The 19082-nt window shown below is 40.5% G+C and overlaps 1 protein-coding gene across 1 annotated transcript in view; it reads left to right on the forward strand.

The window, feature by feature from the left end:
* npr2 (natriuretic peptide receptor 2) overlaps positions 1-19082 on the forward strand; it is a 52518-nt gene that overhangs the window by 12539 nt on the left and 20897 nt on the right. The window contains exons 6-10 of the mRNA XM_089019913.1: positions 1921-2056; positions 2935-3019; positions 14460-14580; positions 16627-16701; positions 18649-18726. Coding sequence (XP_088876039.1) covers positions 1921-2056; positions 2935-3019; positions 14460-14580; positions 16627-16701; positions 18649-18726 — 495 coding nt within the window. The remainder of the gene's footprint in view (positions 1-1920; positions 2057-2934; positions 3020-14459; positions 14581-16626; positions 16702-18648; positions 18727-19082) is intronic.

Consider the following 19082-nt stretch of genomic DNA (forward strand, 5'->3'; position numbering starts at 1 on the left):
ATTATTATTATTATTATTAAAAGTGCTAATTGGCTAACTTGTTGGGCGTGACATGACACCAAAAATTGTTCGGTTATAATATTTACACGCTAATATTAGCATTAACAGTTACCTATTAATTTTACCGATTACGAACGGAATTAAATATTGACCTTATTGCGCAACATTGTAACCTAACACAACGGCTATGCTAGGCTAACAACAAATAAAACCCTCAAAAGAAGTCCATTGTTGAACGAACTCATTGTTGAAAGCATTGACTTTGATTCAAAGGCTGTTTTAGGTTTGGATCACATGGGAAATTGAGATTGAGGTCCATCAAAAATGTTCATTGGCGGTCCGTTCACCGTTGTACTGAGCTCCTGCAAGCGTCCGCCATCTGCATTGTTTGGATGAGCCATCGCGGGGGCGGACGGGCCTTGACGGTTTAAAGAGCGAGGGCACAACGTGCGACAAGCATGACGGGAAAGCAAAACAACCCCCCCCCCCACCCTAACGCTTCCCCAAAAGACCCTCGTGTATCAACGTCAGGAGTCATGTTTCACAGCAGGGGAACAGATGTTGCAGCATCAAAGTCCAGATCCCGCGACAAAAAAAACAGACTTTGACAGCGCTACTTTGGACCTCTTCTGAATGAACAAACGCAAATTTCCACAGACATAACATCTTGTTCAAACACTTCCCGGAAAATTGGAAGGCGTGTTTGTAAAAGAGCAGATTTCAACATTGCAATTTTCGCTTCTTCGGACTCTCCACGAGCGTCTTTTATTGATTCCATTCCAAAGTGCTGTAGATCAACTCATTCACTGCCATTCACAAATTTACTCGGGAATTGAAAATATGACGTACGGCGCCATTTCTGTTTTTTTTTTTTTCCTTCACCCTAAAAAAAACAAAAAACGAAAAATTAAAAAGCCTAAAAACCTAAAAAACCAAAAAAAAACTAAAAACCCTGAAAAGCCTAAAAACCTAAAACACCTAAATACATTAAAAAAAATTAAAAAACCCTAAAAAGTTTGAAGTTTGAAACCCCTAAACCTCAAACACTTGAAAAGCCCAAGCCTGAAAGCCAAAATACCCTAAGTCTGAAAACCCTAAGCCGGTTACTCCTAAAAGCCTGAAAGCCAAAAAACCTTAAGTCTGAAAAGCCTAAGCATAAAAAGCATACGCCTGAAACCCCGAAAACCCTAAGCCTTTAACACCTAACCCTTAGCTGCCAATAAAGCACTGGCCAAAGTTTTTTTTCCTTCCACAAGGGGCCATCATTTCCCTTTTGTCCATGTAAGCCTTTGTTCCAGCTTCAGCTATTGTTAAAGCGCTATATAAATCAATAGTATTGTATTTTGTACATCTGCCCTCATTTCAAGCTCATATAACTCCATAATATTTAGGAATTACCTCTTTTTTTCTGATGAAAAAAAAAAAGCGCTGCATCGAATGTTGATGTCGTCCTAAAAGTCAATATTGTGTGGCTTCTGGAATTCAAGTGACAATGACAAAAACCCTGGCACTTGAGTGGACACATATTTGCACATTGTCTGGCAGTGAATGAGTTAAATTCTTCTTCACAACTTCAAATGTGAATATTTGCGCGCGGGGCGGTCCCATGCATCCCCAGTCAGCTCCAGGTGTCACATGACCCTTGCCAAGAATTTGAATGCAGAAAATGACATACTGAATACAGTAAAGTCTCGTTATATCGATATCGGATATATCGATAGTCCCGGTTATATCGATACTATTTCTATGCACGCACGGAGAAAATTACATGCAAACAGGGTCGGATATATCGATAGTCCCGGTTATATCGATATTTTTTCGGACTCCCTTGAATATCGATATAACGAGACTTTACTGTATTTGTGACATATTTTGGTCCTTGATTAAAAAAGTAATCCATATTTGTCTTTGTTTGTGCAGCTGGTGGCTTACTACAATGGCACCACGAAAGAGATAATTTGGTCCCAGGCGGAGAAGATCCAGTGGGCCAGTGGGGGCCCACCGCTGGATAACCCGCCTTGTGTGTTTTCCACGGATGACCCCTCCTGCAATGACGGTACGATCGGATGCTTCCCTTCAAATCTCAAGTCCCCTGATGACCTTGACCAAATGTCTTCATGAGCTCTATAACACTTGACGCAATTTCCACAGTCTATCTATGATCGTTATTGCGCAACGGTATTACCGTATTTTCCAGTGTATAAGGCGCACCCAAAAGCGCTACACTCCGGTATATTTGGAAAACCTTTTTCATTCATTAAAGGTGTGCCTTATGGTTGGGTGCGACACAATTTGTTGGGGGTGCTCCTTATACTCCGGTGAGCCTTATATTTGGAAAACTTTTAGTATATATTACATTTGGAAAATGATTTTCATTCATTGAGGTGCGCCTTATAGTGCGCTGCTCCTTATATATGGAAAAGGTTTGAATAGACACAATTAGTTGGGGGTGCGCCTTATACTCCGGTGGGCCTTATATTTGGAAAACTATTAGTACATATTTGGAAAATGATTTTCATTCATTGAGGTGCGCCTTATACTCCGGTTGTCCTTATATTGAGAAAAGTATTATATATTATATGTGTAAAACATTTTTCATTCATTAAAGGTGTGCCTTATGGTCGGGTGCGCCTTATATATGGAAAACAATCTGAAAAGACAGCATTTATTGAGTGTATACTCCGGTTCGCCTTACCGGAAAATACGGTATTTGGATTCTTGGGAATTATGAGTCTTCATATGAGGATGGAAATATGATTTGTATCTTGTGTGAAGTGTAGCGTGTCATGCTAACGATTTTAAAACTAGGTTGTTGTACTTTGTTGTTTTTTGCCTCCCGCCCCCACTGACATAATTGTTTTTAATGTTCAAATGTGTGAGCGGTCCAATACATGAGAGACAAAGCGAATGAGGAATCCTTCTCCCTGTTTCCAGGTCAGCTGCCCGTTCTGGGAATCGTGGCGGTGGGATCGGGCTTGGCGCTCATCATTTTTGGAATTTCCAGTTTCCTCATTTACAGGTGAGTGGGCGAAAAGCGCGCCACTGCCGCTGACGCTGCTGCACTGGCTCCACGCCGCCCTCCCCGAAATGTAAAGTTGATTTAAACGGGGCGACAAAGCGATCTGCGATTGGAAAGAGATTTACAGCGGCTGGGTCCCGTGTGGTATTTTTCACAATGGTTGCCGCAGAAACGGGCCCAGCAGGCCGCCATCTTAAAGCAGTGGGAAGGTGTGTTTTTAAACTTCCGTGTGAGCTGTCACGCTGGGCCCGAAACACCTTTCTCGCGCCATGATGGTCAAGTCCGGTCACTCTCTTTGTTATTTTCATTTTTTTTCGGGTGGAATCGAAATGTCAGTGGAATTAACGATTCACACACGGGCTAATAAATGCCTGGGGGGTAAAAAAAAAAAAAAAAAAAAACAATCAAAATGGTTGCCTCAGGTTTTTGAGGCGTCTCTTCAACGCTAAATTTGAAACTACCGTTTTTTCCGGTGTATAAGGCGCGCGGGAATATAAGGCACACTCCCAATGAATAGTGTTTTCTTTATATATAGGGTACACCGGACTACAAGGCGCCTTTTCAAACTTTTTCCATACTTTACAACTTTAATGAATGAAGAAATTTTTACAAACATAATACAGTATATAAAAGTTTTCCAAATATAAGGCGCACCCCGAATGAATGGTGTGTTTTCAAACTTTTTCCATGTATAAGGTGCACTGGACTATAAGGTGCACCCCTAATAAATGAAAAAAAAGGGTTCGAAATATAATACAGTGAGACCTTGGTTTACTAACTTGATTGGTTTCCAGACAGAGTGTGTAAGGCGAAAAGTGTGTATCCCCAAAAAAAATTCCCATAGGAAACCATTAAAATGAGATTAATCCGTTCCCAGGTGTCCATAAAATATAATTTTCAACTAAATAAGCCTTAAAACTACACACAACATACCTTATTCTATATAGAATAAATGTGCTATTGTATTGTAATGAAAGAAATACACTGCACTGTATAATAAAGTCACTTTATTTACATTTGTGATGGTCATTGATGGCTTGATGGAATGGCGTTGGAGGTCAGAGGTCAGAGGGAATTGCTGTTTGGAAAGAGAGGCACATTACATGAGGACTGTAATTAAAGAAATAAACCGTACTGTAAAATAAAGTTTTATTGACCTTTTTGATGGTCGTTGAGGACTGTTGGTAACTTAAGCTCTGGTGTGGCTTCTCTTCTTTTTTCTTTGGAGTCTCCTCATCATTTTTGCTGATTAAAAACCTCTTAATTGACACCTGTTGCTTTCTGACTTGTAAGGTCTTACGAAGCTGAGGCATCACATTATCGTTCATCATGTTGATGATTGTCATAGCCACAGTCTTTTCTGGGTGGAACTGTTCGGTAAAAGCCTGCACATCATTCCACTTTGCCAACATTGCCTTGATGAGCTCACTTGATGCTGCAGCCATCTCCTCCTCGTCCTCAGATATTCTCGAACCATCCGTTGCTGGCTTTAAAATCCTCAATAAGCGCCGAACTTCCAGGTTGGCGCATGACGATATCGGCGTGAATTAGCCGTGCCTTCTCACATGAAATAGCTTTACTCATAGCTGCTTTTCGTTAATCTAAATTAACAGAAGTTTTTCAACTTCTTCAATTGCCCGAGACTGTTGCTTTGACTGCACAGAAACACCTTTTGCAACAGACGCACCTTTGATGGCTTCTATGTTGCGGAGAATGGTTGACTTAGCATAGCCGTACTGGGCCACTAAATCACACAAACGCACACCTCGTTTGTGTTTTTCAATTAACTCCTTCTTCTCCTGGACGGTGATTTTGTTTTGTGTCTTCTTCGGCTGAACACAAGCCTGTGGTGCGCTCTTTTTCGGTCCCATAATAGCAAAATTATCTCCAAATAGCTCCTCGGAGGCGATCGATGTGTGAATTAAGAGAGAGGGGGTGTGGAAAGGTGCGCCGGCTGGAGCGCTGTTTGGTTGTGTGCTTCCGCCGAAGATCCGAAGATCAGTACAACAGATCAGAAGATCACTCCGCCAACCGTGGTAGGTGTATATCGCGAAAAGTAGTGCGTATTTCAAGGTTTAATTTTCTTAAATTTGACATTCGTAAACCGAAAAGTTCGTAAGGTAAGGTGTTTGTAAGCCGAGGCCCCACTATATATAAATACCATATTTTCCGGTGTATAAGGTGCACTGGAGTGTAAGGCGCACCATCAATGAATGGTGTGTTTTCATGTGTTTTCCATATATAAGGCGCACCCGACCATAAGGCACTTCTTTAATGAATGAAAAATGTTTTCCAAATATAATATATCAATGCCGTATTTTCCGGTTTATAAGGTGCAGCGGAGTATAAGGCGCACCCCCAATGACAGTGTATTTTCAAACTTTTTCCAAATATAAGGCGCACCGGACAATATGCCGCAACTTCAATGAGTGATTTTTTTTCCAAATATAAGGCGCACCAGATTATAAGGCATTACAGTAGAGCAGGGGTCGGGAACCTTATTGACAAAGAGAGCCATAAAAGTACAAGCAAGCGCACACACACACACACACGCCGCGCACACACTTAACGACCACTCGTACTTACGACCATGACCTCCAGACCCTATTTTTAAAAATTTAATTCTACACACACACACGCACCCGCACGCAAACACGCATGCACGCACGGCCACGTTTCAACAAAATGTCAGAATGTATGATTTAAAATAACTTTGTGATAGTACTCACCGTTAACATGAATGGTTTTCCGTTCCTCGTGTTTGGTAAAAATCCAGGAAAACGATTGGAATGAAATTCAATTTGCCGGTCCAGAGGCAAAGTTACTGCTAGCTAGCCTGCACATAGCTCATTAGCTTCCACACTTGCTATCTGCAATATACTTCTCGCAGAAGTGTATTGATGCTAACGTTAACATGGGGCTTGTTAAAATGTCACTGACATTCGACTGTTTCATCGATGGTATTGTTTCATTGCAAATTAGAATCGCGAATCCTCCGGTGCATTCAAGCTGGAGCGTACTTGTCTTTATTTTTTTTTACTCGTCAGGCTCAGTTAAAGGGCCATTTACCTGTTTCAACATGACGGCCAGTATCAACCAAACAACATTGCGCTTTCCGCCAACCTAGGTCAGTGTCATCCAATCAAAATCGTGCTTTCCACCAACTGCAGCCCCAACTGGAAATGAACGGTGAAAAAGCGAGAATATGTATTTAGTTTTATCGGCGATCCATATGCAATCATCAAAAGAGCCATATATGGCTCACGAGCCATAGGTTACGACCCCTGCAGTAGAGGCTAAGGTTACGCAATAATTCTTCTGGGGGTGGGGGGGTGCGTCAATAGCTGCTGAGATTTGTTGCAAGACCTGCTGTGGCTCAATATGACTTCACATACAAGCCACACCGGCAAATAAGGCGCAGGGTCAACTTTTGAAGAAAGTGAAGGCTTTTGGGTGCGCCTTATACACCGGAAAACACGCTATGTTTTGTCTTGAAGTCTTTTTTTTTGTTCATGAGTCCCATTATGTGCAACTCAAGTCATTTTGCCGCTTGTAAACGTACTTGATGGCTTTATACAGCGGCAGGATGACGGCTTCTTTGCCATGTTTTTTATTTTATTCCTTCTCAGGATTTAATGGTTGAAGGGGAGGCTGGGGGGAGACTGAAACACATCCGAGCTTGTGTCATGTTTGATTTGACTCATTGCTGATTGTTTTCATTTGCCTTGCGAAGAAAACTAGTTGGCCAAGCTGATCGCTGGCTTGTTTGGTGCGATTTTCCTGCCAGAAGTGACTGTGATGTTCTTTTTTTTATTGAAACAGTTTTTACACGATTGCGTTACCCTATTAATTGATCAGAATTATTGTTGGGATGAGGTGGGTCGGGGGTAACAAAAAAACACTAACCTTTTCTTATCTTATCTAGTTTCTTGTCATTGTTTCAATTTGGATTGGCTTGGATTTACCTTTATTAGTCTCGCAGTGGAGAAATTTACATTGGAATGAATTTATCCATTTACGTGATTCGCCTTTATTAGTCTTTCACAGCAGCAAAGTGATTAATGTAAGAGGAAAGGAAAGGAAGAAGTAGAAAAACAAAATACAGGTAATATCCGAATATGACTGAGTTCCATTCCGACCAAACGGTTGTAAGTCAAAATGGTCGTAAGTCGAAATCCATTCAAAATGTTCAATAGAGACTCGGAGACTAAATGACACGCAAACTCCCCCTCTGGTGCCATGACACGGTCGATTGCTGTCGTAGAATGAGATGCTGGCTGGCTGGCCAAAATTGTCAAACATGTTGCCGGCCTGCTATCACGTTGCCGTGCCAGGTGTAGAATTAAATTTTTAAAAATAGGGTCTGGAGGTCATGGTCGTAAGTACGAGTGGTCGTACGTCGGACGTTACCTGTAATATGACAACACAAATACACAGACAGGCATTCAATCTCAAGCACTTTCGGCAGCCTCATTGTCTCATGAAGCAGGATCAAAGCTTCCTTTTCACCAGTAGATCAGGGACATCATGGTGAAATGTGCACATCCTGCTACAAGCTAAATGTCAAAAGCAAACACAAAGCTGTAGCATCCATTGACGAAAAAATATTGTCCCCCATCTCCTGTCCCCTGTAAATGCGCTTCAATTCCAAGCGCGACTATACAGTGAGACCTCAGCTTACAAACTTAATTGGTTCCCAGACAGAGTGTGTAAGCCAAAAAGATGTGTATCACAAAAAAAAAAATCCCATAGGAAACCATTAAAATGGGAATAATCTGTTCCCGGGTTTCCATAAAATATACTTTTCAACGAAATAAGCCTTAAAGGGCAACCGACGTCACTTTTATGTTTTTTAACTGACATCAGAAAAACGTTTTATAGCATCTAAAATACCCAAAACACGCAGTATGATATTTTTATTCAAATGCAAAACACCAATAAAAATGACTTAAAGTGTCCAAAATCTGCAAAAAATTGAGCTGCGAATTGGGCATTTTCAGAAAGTCCCGCCCCCAGTTCGTGACGTCACGCCAAGACGTCTTGCATTGCTGGAGAATCCAAACAATGGCTTCAGATTCGGAGAAGATGCTTTCTTGTTACTCATCCAGTTATGAATATGATTCAAATTGTTCTGAAGAGGAAAGCAAAAATGTTTGCCATCGATTAAAGAAGTCCTTCCGTGTCATTTTGAAGCATCTGGACTGCAATGTAGCATCCCACAAAAGAGGCAGAAAAATGGCGACCAGCTCCTGTGAGGAATGAATCAGCCCGTTTCCACAGGCTGATAAATTCCTTCCATGGAGCTTGGACTCCCTCTTTAGGCGGCTTTTGGGTGCAACACAAGGTTTTCAAACCAAACAGTACAGCAAAATACATTGACGTGATGGAAGGACGCTACAATGCGCCTTTTTTACGGTCAGGAGGCGGTTCTTTATTGACGTCATGTACGGACTCGTCACCAACTCAAAAACAAGACTTCCTGAATGTTCAGTGCGAGTCTTAAAACGTAAAATATAGCTATATGCGGTGGAATCTTATTAAAATACGCCCAGTAGAAGTCATTTGAAGCCATTTTACAAATTATGGACACAACTTGTCCGGAGATGTCGGTTGTCCTTTAAACTACTCACAACATACCTTATTCTATGTATAATAAATGTGCTATTGTATTGTAATGAAAGAAATACACAGCACTGTATAATAAAGTCACTTTATTTACATTTGTGATGGTCATTGATGGCTTGATGAAATGGCGTTGGAGGTTGATGGTCAGAGGGAATTGCTGTATGGAAAGAGAGGCACATTACATGAGGACTGTAATTAAAGAAATAAACTATGCTGTAAAATAAAGTTTTATTTACCTTTTTGATGGTCGTTGATGGCTTATGGAAGGAGAGTCACCTTCTTTGGAGACTCCTTATCATTTTTGCTGATTAAAAACCTCTTAATTGACACCTGTTGCTTTCTGACTTGTAAGGTCTTACGAAGCTGAGGCATCACATTATCGTTCATCATGTTGATGATTGTCATAGCCACAGTCTTTTCTGGATGGAACTGGTCGGTAAAAGCCCGCACATCATTCCACTTTGCCAACATTGCCTTGATGAGCTCACTTGATGCTGCAGCCATCTCGTCCTCTTCCTCAGATGTTCTCGAACCATCCGTTGCTGGCTTTAAAATCCTCAATAAGCGGCGAACTTCCAGGTTGGCGCATGACGATATCGGCGTGAATTAGCCGTGCTTTCTCGCATAAAATAGCTTTACTCACGCTGTCGCCGGATAGCTGCTTTTCATTAATCCAAATTAACAGAAGTTTTTCAACTTCTTCGATTGCCCGAGACCGTCGCTTTGAGAGCACGGAAACACCTTTTGCAACAGACGCACCTTTGATGGCTTCTCTGTTCCGGAAAATGGGAGCAATGGTTGACTTAGCATAGCCGTGCTCGGCCACTAAATCACACAAACGCACAATTCAATTAGCTCCTTCTCCTCAGCGACGGTGATTTTATTTTGTGTCTTCTTGGGCTGAACACAAGCCTGTGGTGGTTTTTTTCGGTCCCATCATAGTAAAATTATCAGCAAAAAGCTCCAAGGAGGCGATCGACGTGTGCATTCAATGAGAGGGGGTGTGGAAAGGAGCGCCGGCCGGAGCGCTGTTCGGGCGTGTGCTTTCGTCGAAGATCACTCCACCAGATCCGAAGGTCGTGTGCTTTGGTGTTCTTCCGTCGAAGATTATTCCACCAGCCGTGGTGGGTGTGTATCATGAAAATAGTGTGTATTTCAAGGTTTAATTTTCATAAATTTGACATTCGTAAGATGAAAAGTTCGTAAGATAAGGTGTTCGTAAGCTGAGGTCTCACTGTATTCTCAATCACAATCACGATTGTTATCAATACACAAAATTATTTGGGCCAACAAGAGTGTCACCAGAAACAGCGTGTCTATCATTTTAAAATCTGTTGAACGACCAACGCTGCCACATTCAGCACATTTCACGATTTATTGACGTTTGGATGAAAAAATAAGGTGCATTTTTCTGAGTGATGAAATGGTTTGGACGTTTATTTTAATTTTTTTTTTTATACAACGAACAAGATGTTTTGACATACGTGAGTATTGAAAATGACAACTTCAGACTTACCCTCATTTCTGGCGCACCTTATATCAAAGGCGGCCAATTTCCAAAACGTCGTCATTGGTCAGCATCAAGGGCATCCGTCCCGTCCGTCACCGTGGTTACGTCGTGACTTTCCGCCAAACCAAACTCCAATCGTCAGTCGCTTCTTCAAATCGCTTCTCACGTCTTCAGTCGATGAATTTGATCCCGTTTGCGCTGCTGACCTTTTCACGCTACCGAGTGTCAATCAACAGCCGATCCCAATGGATTTTGATCAGCGGGATGGCGGAAGAAAGCCGGAGGAGGAGCTTTCCGCCTCAGGTAAAAAAAACATTTCATGCCAAGCTTTTACTAGATTGTTTAACTCCTTCACTGCCAGACAATGTGCAAAAATGTGTCCACTCCTGTTCCAGGGTTTGTAATCATTGTCACCTAAATTCCAGGACCCACACAATATTGACTTTTAGGACTACATCAACAGAAAAGTCCCAATTTGGCGTTATACAGTAATCTGTTGTATATCGCGGTGAATGCGGACCGGGACAACCCGCGATAGATGAAAAACAGCGATGTAGTGTACCCTACATGTATTGGTAAATTTACACGTGTACGAGTACAAAAAAAATATTTATAAGGCCAAATTTAGTCGAACACAGTACAGGATATGCATAAAGAAGTACAGTAAATGTTTGTGGTACAGTATAAAACTCTAATGCAATAAAGTAAGCAGTCCACTATCCACATACAGAATATTTACAGGTACACAACTCGTCTTTCTTGATGTAACGCACCGTAGACTCATTGACGTTGTACAGATTGAATTTGTTTCTAAGTTGTTTCAGTGCTGTATTTAGCCAGCTATCTAGCTGGCTAGCTATTAACTATCTATTGGCTTGCTAGCTAGCTTTCTATCTATTTGCCTTCCTATTCTATTTGAGTTACTTCCGGGTTGAGTAAACGCTGGCGCGTGTGGTTGCCGCTGCTCACCCACAGAAAAACGCACCCGGTGACAGTAAAGTGACCTTGAGAGTTTTGATAGGCGCTTATAAATGAAATGTATTATTATGATTCTGCGGCCCGGTAGTCAAGTGGTTAGCACACCGGCTTCACAGTGCAGAGGTCGCCGGTTCGTTTCCCGGTCCGGCCTCCCTGTGTGGAGTTTGCATGTTCTCCCCGGACCCGCGTGGGTTTTCTCCGGGTCCTCCGGTTTCCTCCCACACTCCAAAAACATGCATGGCAGGCAGATTGACCACTCCAAATTGTCCCTAGGTGTGAGTGTGAGAGTGACTGTTGTATGTCTTTGTGTGCCCTGCGATTGACTGGCAACCAATTCGGGGTGTCCCCCGCCTCGTGCCCGAAGACAGCTGGGATAGGCTCCAGCAACCCCCGCGACCCTAATGAGGAATAAGCGCTATGGAAAATGAGATGAGATGAGAGATGAGATTATGATTCTGATTATTCTGATTATTATTATTCTGATTATTCTGATTATTATTATTATTATTATTATTATTCAGTGCAGCGTAAGAAACCTTAGTCGCTCTTCTTTCATCAGAAAAAAAGAGTTAATTCCTGAGTTATGAGTCTGGAGTTATCTGAGATTGAAATGAGGGCAGATGTACAAAATACAATACATACATATTGGTTTATGTAGCGCTTTGTTACAGCTGAAGCTGTAACAAAGCGCTAACATGAAAAAAGGGGAAATGCTGCCCCCTCATGGAAGGGAAAACACTGCCAGAGGTCTGACCAGCACTTTATCGGCACCCCTCCACTACAAGAAAAACTAAAACCAGAACAAATTGGGGAATGGCGCTTCACGTCATATGTTCAATTCCCGAATAAATTCAGGAAATGGCAGTGAATGAGTTCATGAACATGTTGGGAAAAAAACATATCTAATAATACTCCAAATTGTGATGAGCTTAATAATATTTCCCCTCTTTGTGTTTCTTTTTGCAGCACCCAGTTGAACAAGCACACAGCGCCTTCCTTTGGAACTAAATGACGTTGGACGCTTGGCCGGTAAATGTTGTGAAATGCCTTTTGGAAAACGTTTTGCATTGGAAATATTAAACTTGATGAGAACAGATCGATTTTTGTAATTTGTATTCTGTGTACGTGGTCGGCGGCGGCCATTTTGAGCGGAAACGCTAACAACCACCACCCGCGATGGCAACCAGATCGGACTGTACATGTCCGTCAAACAACCGAACTCGCGCGGGGGACTTTAGCACGATAGCGCCAAACATTTCCGCTAGAATCTTTTCTGACGCACAAACGTTGGAGTCACTCGGCGTGGCTGAAAAAGCGTTTTGGAATTGCACCATTTGGAGAGCTTTCAGGATGTTTGATGGCCCGACGCTCACAAGAGCTTCTCTGTTCTCGCAGACGCCAGCCGAGCTTCGCCGACGGACACGGAGACGCGCGGCGCAGCGGCCCGGCCCGCCGTCACGCCAGACCAAAAAGCTGCTGTCTTCACTACTTGATCTACAAATCGCCACTAAAACGCTTGATTTGAATTGTCCCATGGCAACAATGACTATTTATTTGCCGTGCCATTTGAATGAAAATATGGAGAAAGGATGCAGTCTTTCCAGCAGTCTTAATCCTAGATGTATTCGGTGCTGCTGTTTTTGTATTTTCATGAATGTAACAAAAAATTGTTTGTATTCGGATATGTTTAAGTGCTGAGGTCAAGACTCGGATTATGTCTAAGTGCTGGGGTTATGCAATTTCGGGATTGGTGGAAGAATAATATTATACTGTGAACTATATCAAGGTGGATTTTTACTACTTGGAAAATGGGGAATTGTTGCTAAAAAAAACAAAAATGTACATGTGTGTGTTATCCCTGTGAAAATACATGCAACATCGACATTTTTTGAAAGCCAGCTCAATAAAAACAATCTGTCCAAATGGAATGTTTTCCTTCCCGTCTTGCTTTGTCTTACGTCAACCAATATTTGAGTTTTTTTTAATTTATTGTTTTGAATCCATTTCAAATGGCAGGTGGTCGAAATAGATTGATCGCAATTTTGTTTGGCACAAAAAAGAAAAAAAAATCAAGATGAATTTTAGCGAATGTCCACTCAGGCTGCCTCGGTTGATTTTGGACTGTATTTGTGTGAGATGGACGTTCAGCGGAGCTCCTCTGGCTCGGATATTTTAATAGTGGGCCCGTTCCAGCAAAAGGTATTCATATGTGAGATTTATCAAACAATAGGCCCACTGTGGAGACACACACTTTGCTACTTGGGTTGCCAGAGGTCCATGACCCAGGCTTTTTAAATAGAATATATATATATATACATAGTGATACCTTGGCTTACAAACTTAATTGATTCCCAGAAAGTGCGTGTAAGGCGAAAAGTGTGTCTTCCAAACATTAATTTCCCATAGGAAACCATGAAAAATGAGAATAATCCCATTACAGGTCCTCATAAAACATCATTTTCTACTTAATAAGCCTTAAAATCTACACAACATATACCTTATTTTATGTATAATATATATATTTTTTTGTCCTCTTCGGCTACACTTTAGCCTGTGGTGGGGTCTTTTTTGGTCGCAAAAAATCAAAAGTATCCACTCGATAGCAAACCACGTTTGCCACATGTGCACTCAGAGAAAAGTACTCCGGCAGCCACGGTGGCGCTGTTCGGCTGTGCGGTTTGGTGTTCATCCGCAGAAAACTAGTTCGCCAGCCACTATGGCGCTCCATGTGTTTCCCGAAAACATATTCCAAGATTATATTCTTGCCAATTTAATTATCGTATGGTGAAAAGTTCGTGTATATATATATATATATATATATATATATATATATATATATATATATATATATATTTTATTTTTTTTTTTTTGTTTTTTTCTCATGACGGATGGGGCTAGGGGATCACCACTGGTTTGATGTCCTCATAGTGGATGCACGGCGGCACGGCGTCCGCAATATTTATTTGTCGAGACAAACAAGCGTCAGTGAAGTGAAATGAAACAAAATAAAAGAGGGTTCTGCAAGCGCTGCAATAATTTCTCGCAGCCATCTGGAAGCGTTTTACACCTTTTAGACGGTGTTGGAATGTGTGTGCTCTGCTCGTTTGTCTTTTTTTTTGTTGGGAGGGAAAAGGACTTTTCTCGCGTCTGTCGAAATACAAAAATACACGTGTAAAAAGTCCCAAAAAGGTGGAAGGCTTTGGACGATTCAGTGGAAAGATGCCTCCCCTCGGCCACGCTCAAATCCAACACTTGACCTGAAAGCAAAATCAAATTGAGGAAGTGGGTTCCAAAACGGTTGCAAAAAGCACTTTTGCACTTTTGCAGGAAACTGAAATTGGAGAAAGAACTTGCCGGAATGCTGTGGAGGATTCGCTGGGAGGACCTCCAGTTCGAGAGCCCCAATAAATACCACAAACGAGCCGGCAGTCGTCTCACGCTCTCACAGGTAAAAGCCGGCCGGCCCCGTCCGTATTTCAGCGGCTCATTTGATGACACTGCGGCTAACAAATGACTCCCAATTGTACTACTACTAAAACTCTTACAACTACGATTACGACGACTACTACTACTACTACTACGATTGCTACTATTATTATTATTATTATTACTACTACTATTACTGTTATTACTATAATAATAATAATAATAATAATAATAATAATAATAATAATAATAATAATAATAAGTATTATTATTATTATTATTATTATTATTACTACTACATGTGCTATTACTACTAATACTACTACTCCATTTTCTACTACTATTGGATTGGATTGGATTGGATATGCCTTTATTAGTCTCACAGTGGAGAAATTTACATTTCACAGCATTATATATATTACTACTACTACTACTACTACTACTACTACTACTACTACTACTACTACGATGACTACTACTAGTATTATTAGTACTACTGTTACTGTTATTACTATTTTTATTATTACTACTACATGTACTATTACTACTACTACTATTTAGTAATAGTCCATCTACCTACTCCATCTACTACTACTAGTACTACTACTACTACTAATCTTACTACTACGACTACAACTACTAATCTTACTACTACTACTAATCTTACTACTACTACAACTACTAATCTTACTACTACTACTACTATTACTCTGGATACTAGTACTACTACTGACACAACGAGTATTATTACTAAAACTATGACTACAACTACTACTATTACTAGAACTACTAATCTTACTACTACTACTAATCTTACTACTACTACAACTACTAATCTTACTACTACTACAACTACTAATCTTACTACTACTATTACTCTTGATACTAGTATTACTACTGATACAACTATTACTACTACTAGTACTATTACTACTACTAGTACTATTACTACTACTCAATCTACTACTACTACTACTCCTACTACTAATCCTACTACTACTACTACAACTACTCATACTCATACTCATACTCATACTAATACTAATACTAATACTAATACTAATACTGTTATTACTACTACTACTACTACTACTATGACTAACACTACTACTATTACTACTCTTGATACTACTACTGACACTACTACTATTATTACTACTACTGTTATTACTACACCATCTACTACTACTCCTACTACTACTAGTCTTACTACTACTTCTACTATTACTACTCTTGCTACTACTACTCCTACTATTAATACTACTACTATTATTACTACTATTACTACTACGACTAATAATAACAATAATAATAACTATTATAATTATTATTACTATTAATAATTACTACTACTATTCCAAATAATAACAACAACAATAACAACAACAATAATAATAATAATAACTAGTATTATTATTACTATTAATAATTACTTCTACTACTATTCCAAATAATAACAATAATAATAACTATTACAGTAAAGTCTCGTTATATCGATATCGGATATATCGATAGTCCCGGTTATATCGATATTTTTTCGGACTCCCTTGAATATCGATATAACGAGACTTTACTGTATTATTATTATTATTACTATGAATAATTACTACTATTACTGGGTACTACTACTACTACTACTCCTAATTGTAATGATTATGATCATATTTTTTTCCTGCTTTGCTGGCATGGCAACTTTGTCCGCTGCGTTTTGAAGCGTGATGAATGGAAGTCGTGTTTCAATGTAAACAACAAAGTGTGTTTTGGAGAACAACATCATATGCTGAATGGTTTGAATCCTCAATGTCTTTTCCAGATCACAGTTTCCAATTTCCACATTTTTTTTTTTGCATTCTCTCCAAAATGGTGACGCTCCGCAACACAGTGCACGGACATATTTGGCCGAGGCCTTCAACTGCTATTTTGAAGACCCGAATAGACTTGCTTGATTCTTTTTTTTCATGAATTTATTTCGCAGCGTGCAAAGTGGATGGAATGTCGTCCTCTTTTGACTGAAAACAGACAAAAGCTAACACCGTTTTTCACTGTTCTCGTTCTTTTTTTTCCTCAGAGAGGCTCCAGTTACGGCTCTCTGATAACCGCTCATGGAAAATATCAGCTCTTTGCAAAAACGGGCTATTTTAAGGTAAGGCTTGGTGAGTTCTGACATCTTGGACTCAGTCTTTTGCCACCTACGCGTGCGCGCCCTCACTGAGAAAGCTGGAGAAGAGAAAGCGTGTGGGCGAATTGAGCTCGTTGCTGCAGAATGTGAGCTGCAGAATGCCCCAGATTTTTTTTTACCTCCCTTTTCCTCGTCCTCCTCCTCCGTGTCTTTTTTGACACTCCCGCCTTGCAGTTCGACCATGACAATCAATTTCTTTTTGTTTCTTTATGGTGGAGGAGGCGTGAGGGGAAAAAACACAATAATAATAACAATAATACTAATAATAATAATCCATTTCATGTCTAAGCGCCTTTCAAAACTCCCAAGATCACTTTACAGTCACAGCATCAGTTTTTTTTCTGTGGGTGAACAGCGGCAGCTACACACGCCAGCATTCACTCAACCCGGAAGAAACTCAAATAGATAGCAAGCTAGCTGTCTAGCCAATAGATAGCTAATAGCTAGCAAATAGATAGCTAATAGCTAGCGAATAGATAGCCATTCGCTAGCGAATAGATAGTTAGCAGCTAGCGAACAGATAGCCAATAGCTAGAGAATATCTAGCCATTCGCCAGCGAAAAGATAGCTCACAGCTAGCGAATAGATTATTATAAGTGCCGCAATAATGAGAATAATTATTTTTCCCGCTAGCATGAAACGCAATCTCTTTTGCCTTGCAAATTCTGCTTTTGAGTCTGAAGATGGTTGTGAATACATCACGGCTTTATTTTGGAGTCGCATGATCCTCCATCAAGCATCTCCAGTTGGTCCATAATGCTGCTGCTCGCCTTGTTAAGTGGTGCACTAAATACAGATCATTTTAAATCAGGGGCGTCTAAAAGAGTTTGCAAACGGGCCCAGATTTGGTGTGTTAAAAGTGGCGGATGATATTTACATATAACAGCAATTGATTTGAATACATCATTTTACATTGAACTCTTTAAAAACAATCACTGTCTCTTTAAAAATGAGACAGACGCAGTTGTTGAGTATTTCGGTACGATGTTCACCCATCCTTGAACCGTCGGCCCTCGCAGACGACTTTCGTCCTTTTGTTAATTGTCGCAATAGTGGAAAAAAAATCGCCACTTTTGATTTTTTGGGATTTTTATTTTAAATTATAAAGTCGGCATCTTTAATAATAATAATACATTTCATTTTTTAGCACCTTTCAATAAGATAAGAACTTTTTGTTTGTGTGCGGGTGAGCAGCGTTCACTCTACCCGGAAGTAGGAAAGGAAAGAAAGAAGTAGAAAACCAAAATACAGGAACCGGTGGAAAGGCAGCCACGCCCACGGCGCCACCTTGAAGCCAAAAACACACCGAAAAAACTAAATAACAAATAATATGACAACACAAAGACACATAGAGTCATTCTTCAGCACTCGCTGTACCCTCTTTGTGACAAGGATCAAAGCATCCTTTTCAGCAGTGGATCAGGGTCGTAAATCCGCTTCAATTCCAAGCTGCAACACATTTTTTTTTTTTGACGACGATACTAGTGCAGCGTGTTCTACCGGAAACAAATTCCTTGTGTGTTCTACATACTTGGCAATAAAGATGATTCTGATTCTGATTCTGATTCTGATTCTGATCCACATATGCATCGGCTTGAATAGAATAGACCAAGCTGTAAAAAAAAAAAAAAAGTCTGAAAAGCTGGAAAAAAAGTTTGTTTAATATTAGACAGATGCTCATGTGAGCGCATGTGAGATGTGTTGCCATGGCGATGAGGTCCAAATCCTTTGAATTAGAAGCAAGTGTACCATCAAGTTGATTTGGAAGATCACGTTGGATCCAATCAACACACGTTTTCCGTTTTAATGGGCGGCTGGATTTGCTCTCCTTGCCTTTTTAATGAAAAAAACAAAAGTAATTTGCATGGTTGTTAGCCGTGGCAGCTTCATAATTTGCGCTGTTGATTGCAGGGCAACCTGGTGGCGATCAAACACGTCAACAAGAAGAGGATCGAGCTCACCAGACAAGTTTTGCTGGAACTCAAACATGTGAGTGCGCGTTATCCAAAAGCGTCGAGCGTGAGTTTGCGGCGTCATTGGATCGGCGCCCTCCATTGGTTCCGGGAAGTCATTTTCTCAGGGAATTATTCGTACCGGATGACAATTCCCATTGGATGAAAGATGTTTGACAATTAACTCATTCACTGCCAATCGATGTGCAAATAGGCGTCCGCTCCAGTGCCAGGGTTTTTGTCATTTTCACTCCAATCGCAGGACCCACACAATATTGACTTTTAAGACGACATAAAGATCCAATTCAGCGTCAGAAACTTTGGACGCTCTTCTTTCATCAGAAAAAAAAATGTTAATTCCTAAATGATATGCATCTGGAGTTGAATGAGCTT

The sequence above is a fragment of the Hippocampus bargibanti genome, linkage group LG18 (assembly GCF_051943395.1).
Source record: "Hippocampus bargibanti isolate YZ-2025 linkage group LG18, ASM5194339v1, whole genome shotgun sequence".
Lineage (NCBI taxonomy): Eukaryota > Metazoa > Chordata > Actinopteri > Syngnathiformes > Syngnathidae > Hippocampus > Hippocampus bargibanti.